Source organism: Neomonachus schauinslandi, chromosome 6 (assembly GCF_002201575.2).
Source record: "Neomonachus schauinslandi chromosome 6, ASM220157v2, whole genome shotgun sequence".
Taxonomy (NCBI): domain Eukaryota; kingdom Metazoa; phylum Chordata; class Mammalia; order Carnivora; family Phocidae; genus Neomonachus; species Neomonachus schauinslandi.
Genome location: NC_058408.1, coordinates 153,483,742 through 153,489,386, shown reverse-complemented (window position 1 = coordinate 153,489,386; position 5,645 = coordinate 153,483,742). Strand labels below are relative to the sequence as shown.

The 5,645-nt window shown below is 62.9% G+C and overlaps 1 protein-coding gene across 1 annotated transcript in view; it reads right to left on the bottom strand.

Moving 5' to 3' along the window:
• The window catches only part of JAKMIP3 (Janus kinase and microtubule interacting protein 3), a 60,943-nt gene extending 58,604 nt beyond the window's left edge, over window positions 1-2,339 (bottom strand). Inside the window, exon 1 of the mRNA XM_044916231.1 lies at window positions 2,205-2,339. Within this exon, the coding sequence (XP_044772166.1) occupies window positions 2,205-2,339 (135 nt within the window). The remainder of the gene's footprint in view (window positions 1-2,204) is intronic.
• Between the last annotated feature and the right edge of the window lie 3,306 nt (window positions 2,340-5,645).

Here is a 5,645-nt window from a genome sequence, read left to right as displayed (position 1 = left end):
CAGGGCAGGGTGAGTCCCACAGGGCAGGGTGAGTCCCGCAGGGCAGGGTGAGTCCCGCAGGGAAGGGTGAGACCCACAGGGCAGGGTGAGCCCTGCAGGACAGGGTTTGGCTGGCAGCGCATTCCTAACAAGAGTCACAGGAAAGTGACGCGCAGCGAGGTCTGGAACCCGCAGGCTGGGGGCCTCACCACCCACAGAGGTAAATTTCAGCCGTCTTGTAAGCCATGGCGACTGGGATGTCTGGGGGAGTGTGGTGCTCTGGAAGGGCGCTGGTGTGATCCCTGCACACACACGCACACACACGCACACACACTCGGACCCAGCTTCCTTGCACGTGGACTCAGACATGCAGACAAGGATGCTCACTGCCCGGCCGCTGTGTCAGCCGAACATTGGGGAACAGCCTGGATGGGGCGGCAGGCGGAACGTGGGCAGCTCGGCACGGGAGGAGAGCCAGACCCACTCCAGTGCTGCACGCGGAGCAGTGAAGAAGAGACCAGAGCACCCGGTGTGCGGCCTGCTGTCACCTGTGCGGCGAGGAACCGCAACACGAGGGACTGGGGCCTGTTCTTTCGTTCCAAGAGGTCAGTCTTCCCAGAACATAAATAACAACAGGGCCCGGGCTGCAGGACCTCGGCCGCCAGCCCCAGGGCCCTTGCACGGCAGCAAGAGGGCACGAGCTCCACCCCCGCCCGCCCGCCTTGGCGCTGGTGATGCACCGCGAGCCCGCTCCCTCCCGCACCCCCACCCCGGGCCGTTGCGGGACAGGTGGGCTTCGCTGAAAGTGCACACAAAGGAGTACCATACCGCCGTAACGGGCAGGGTCTGTAGATGAGGAAAGTGCCACACCCCAATGGCCATGTGTCGTGCTTCTGAGCGCTGGACGGACCACACTCTCCCAAAGGGCCTTATCCCAGTGCTGACCCACGGCGCTCGTGTGTCTGAGGCTCGGCCCACAGCCGCGGTGTGGATGTCCTCGAGGACTCCGCGGCATGTGGGAGGACTCTGTCCTGGGCCTCAGGATGTTTGCACGTTCGCCCCCGGCTCCCCCAGGCCACGTGTCTGGGCCTCTGGGTGCTGGCCCTGCTGATGTGGTGACCGCCTGACCCAGAGCAAGTGCTGAGGCCAATGCTCCCTGACTCCCTGGTCCCAGCCGGGGCCCGGTGGCTCCGACTCTCCTGCGGGCCCACAGAGGAGGCCTGGCCACGGGAGTGCCACGTGGTCGCTGGGACAGCAGCCTATGGTATCCGAGCTGCAGGCCCATCCCCGGGGCTCCTTGAGCTACTCCTCCCCGGCACCAACGGTCCTGTTCCTGTCCCCTTTGTACGGAGCAGGGACCTTCGGCAGGAGGGTGGGTGACCAGCTTGGCCCACAGGCTCAGCCAGCAGACGGCACGGAAACGGGCGGGTGCAGCTGTGTCCTATCAGCGCTGGACTGACGGACAAGGAATCTGAATCTCGTGTGATTATCGGCAGTCATGGAATATGACAGTACTCCTCTTAGGATTTAACCAGGCTGGGTCATGTGGCGGTTAGAGACCCGGCCCCCAACACCCCGACTCCCTCCCCCACCACCTCCCCAAAGGACTCCGAGCTGGGCAGGACTCCTCCAGACCCACCGCTCGCCACATTCCCAGGAGGCCTCGGGTTGGGGGTGAGGGCAGAGGTTCTGTCAGACAGAGAGGACAGCGGGCCAGTGGGACCCCCCCCCCCCAACCTGGGCCTGGCCTGGCACGGAGCAGGCCGTCCCGTGACCAGCCCCTCACACTCCTCTGGAGACCCCAGCACAAGCCCCGCCTTCCCCACGGCCTCAAGGACCCCAAGTGCTGGACGTCTGGGTGGGGCTGTCTCAGGCCTGCCCACAGGGGTCTGGGCCCTGGGTGTCCACCACCCGGAGGGCCTGCCCCAGCATTTCTGATGGCACCAGGAAGCGCTAAGCCCAGCCTGTTTCCTTTATCCACACAGAGGCTGTTCCACTGTCACCCGCTCGGGGGACATTTCCCAGGATGGTGCCACTGGCCGAGGTCCCTCTGGAGGCCCAGGCACTGAACCAGGGTGGTCCCCCACCTCACGTCCCCCCACGCCCTCACCGCCCTCTTCCCAGAGCTGTCTGTCCCCCGCGGACCCTGGGACCAGCTGGGCAGACCCCGGGGCCCAGGACAGTGTGGAGAAGCCGGGAAGGGGCAGGGGTGGCAGGGGGCCCACCTTGCTCTTCTCCTGCTGCAGCTCGATCTGGATGTCAGTGAGCTTGGCCCGCAGCTCCTCGTTGGCGGCCTGCAGAGCAGCGAGGAGCTCCGCCTTGTCCCCCTTGCCTCGGCCGCCCGTGCCCTTCTTGGACATGGTGAGGGTGGCCCAAGGGGTGCCCGGGGTGGGCCGCGCGTCTCGGCTGGGCTGTCCACACCAAGCTCCGGCAGGTAGCGCCTTACTGCGGCTACATTTTCTTGCTCACCTGGAGGGAAAGCACACCTGGTGAGCAGACTGCGTCCCGCGCCCTCGCGGGATCTTGAGCCACGTGCGGCCTCGTGGGGCAAGGAGCGTCCTGCGCCCTGAGGAAGCCGTCCAGACTGCACGCCGGGCCCCCAGCCCCAGAGCGCAGAGACCCTCTGCCCTCCGTACATCACCTGTGATGGGTCCCCGCCTGTAGAGCATGTCCCCGTGCCTGGCACATAAAGAGTGCTTGGGGGCGTTCTTTTTGCCCCTTTGGAATAAGAGGTCGGGGACCCAACTTTAAGGCCCAATTTCATACCTGGGTGTGGGCCCCAGAGGCAATGGTGGGTGTGAACCAGGAGCTTCTCGGACAGTGGGGTGGAGGCTGGAACCTCCAGACCCCCCCAGGGGGCCCAAGAACTTTGCCCGGGAGGACGTGCACCCTCACCCTGAGCCAACTTAGGGGGTGAACGCGCACCCTCAACCACCCCATGGGTGGGCTCCCTGCCCTGGGCCAGCCCATCCATCGCCTGGGGCTGCATTTCCTTCCCCACACATCCCTGCACCAAATGTGGGAAGCAGGCCAATCAACCCACTGTGTAGACCGTGTGGGCCTGGATTCAGCAGCAGGAGGCTTGGGTCCTGCTCCGCACTCATGACCTGGGGAACCCCGTGCACTTCAGACACCAGGACGGTGACCCGAGCCACAGAGGTGCCCTGTGCCCACCCACCCGCCCCAGCTGACAGGCCAGAAAGGTGCCTCCAAAATCTGGGGTATCAGGTCAAAGTTTGGCCTGGACGCAGGCTGGGACGCTGTCACTTCTAGGGGAGCGCTCTCCAAGTGAGTCCCCGCGGCCTTTGTCCTCCCTGAGGCCTTGGGATACGGAATCAGACAAAGCCCCAGACGGGGGGGGCGGGGGGCGCAGGGGAAGGCCTGAGCGGGTGGCACGCAAGTGTGAGGGGGCTCGCAGCCGGCCTGGGGAGCAGAGCCGAAGGGGGACTCTTCCATGGAGGAGGGAGAGCGAAGCTGGACAGAGACTGTGAAGATGTCAGGCTATCTCAGCAACAGCGCGGCCTCAGAAGAGAGCCCATCAGACCCTCAGTCCGTCTGCCCAGGCCTGATGGCTGACCCACGGCTCCCTTCCTGCTCACAGCCCCTGCCTGGGAGGTGAAGAGTATGTTCGGTGGAAGGGAGGGGCCGAGTCCCAGGCTCCCGATTTTGGTTATATTTTCTGAGTCACCCGGGACCGTTTTGTAGACTTTCCAGCTCTGCGTGAAAGGGTCTTCCGCCCGCTTGCAATGACGCTTCCCACTTGCCGTCCAGTCTTCACAGGTGGTGCCGAGAGACCCCCGCGCTCCAGCTCCCGCCCGCAAAGCCACGCAGCTGCGGCTGGTTAGGGCAAGCCCGCGTGCAGGCACCAAGCCCTCGGGACCACGGCCACGGGGCCATCATCGTGCTTCTCATCAGCCGCAGGACTCCCTCCGCCTGGGCGACGTTTGGGTACTGAGCACGGAGAAAGGGAGCCTGAAACGTGGCCGACGAGAGTGCTATCTTCCACGTGGCTCTGCTCACAGAAACGGGTGAAGCAGCCTTGGAAGAAGAAGGGTCCAGCTTCTCTGACCCGCCACGCGGGCTAGTGTCTCATCATCCGCGGTGTAGTCTCTGCGACGGCATTAGTGGGTGGGGTCAGGTGACGTGGAGTGGTGGGTTTCCATTTGGGCGAGGGAAAGTGGAGAAAGTGGAGAAAAAGCCCCCCAGTTCCCACCTTGGTTATCAAAGGCTCTTGGTTGGGGGCGCCTGGGTGGTTCAGTTGTCTGAGCGTTCAGCTCTTACTTTCGGCTCAGGTCATGATCTCAGGCTCACGGGATCGAGCCCCGAGTCAGGCTCCTCTCTCCCTCCCCAGGAGTCTGCTTCTCCCCCTCCCTCTGCACCTACCCCCTCCTTGCTAGTGTGCACTCACACTTTCTCTCAAATAAAGAAATACATCTTTACAAAGAAAAGCTCGTGGGGGCCCGGGCGTCTCCGTGGCCGGAGGGAGCCCAGGCCACGCTCTGCTGGCGGGTTACCTGCAGGCTGAATGTGGCTGTTGGCAGGAGCCCCTTGAAGGGGCAGGTGGTCCCGCCTGCAGGCTGTTCTCCACGGCACAGGCTAAGCCACCGTTGCGGCCCCATGGGCAGAGACTTGAGGCCCCTGGGAAAAGACAGACAGACATAGCTTTCTGGACATAAGTCATCGCAGGCCCCGTCCGTCCTGCGGAAGCAGAGAAGGACAAACAGCCATGTCAGGTGGGAGAGAACCTAGTCACACGAGGGACAGTGGATCAGGGGCACGACCCCCAGGGCTGGTTCCGAAGGGAAGCCGGACCCTGGAGCCATGAGCTCTGCAGGATCCAAACCCCTCTGAGCCCTCAGATACGGGACCGACCCGAGCCAGAGCATCGACGGTGCCGACCCTGCCGGCCTCGTGACTCTGACCTGCACTCGGTCACCTTCAGATGGACTCTGCCCCGATTCCATGCTGAGTCTCGTCCGTGCAAGGCCCTCGGTGACTATCTGCCCCCTTTGCTTAAACCCTCCCCAGTGTTGCTGTTGGGGGAGACCCGCTTTGGGAGGGCCCCCCGGTGTTCTCCTTCCTTGTTGCAGGTAAAACCCTTCCTTCTCCTGTTCTCTGGCTTTTGGCTCGACGCACCCCAGAGGGACCCCAGTCTCGGGTGACAGCCCCATCCTCCTGCCTCCCCTGGTCAAGACCCCTACATCTCCCTGCTGCCTTCGCCAGATTCCAGGGAATTCCCAATCTCCTCGACAATTTGCTGCATTCACCCCAACTACCCAACTATTATTTACTCAATGCTTTCTGTAGATAGGTTCATTGTTTTTTATGTATATTTTTAAAAGATTTTATTTATTTATTTATTTATTTATTTGAGAGAGAGCAGGATGGGGGCGGGGGTAGCAGAGGGAGAAGCAGAAGCAGACTCCCCACGGAGCAAGGAGGCCAGCATGGGGCTTGATCCCAGGACCCCAAGACCATGACCTGAACCGAAGGCAGCCGCCCAGCCAACTGAGCCGCCCAGAAGGCCCTATTTTTGACGTATTTTAAAGTAGCTCCGCAGGCCGTTCCCAGAGAGAGGGCACCAGCATCACAGGTGTCTAAAGAGCTAAGGGCCAGCAAGATGGAGGGAGACATGCCCTGCCAGGGCTCCAGACAGACACCTGCTC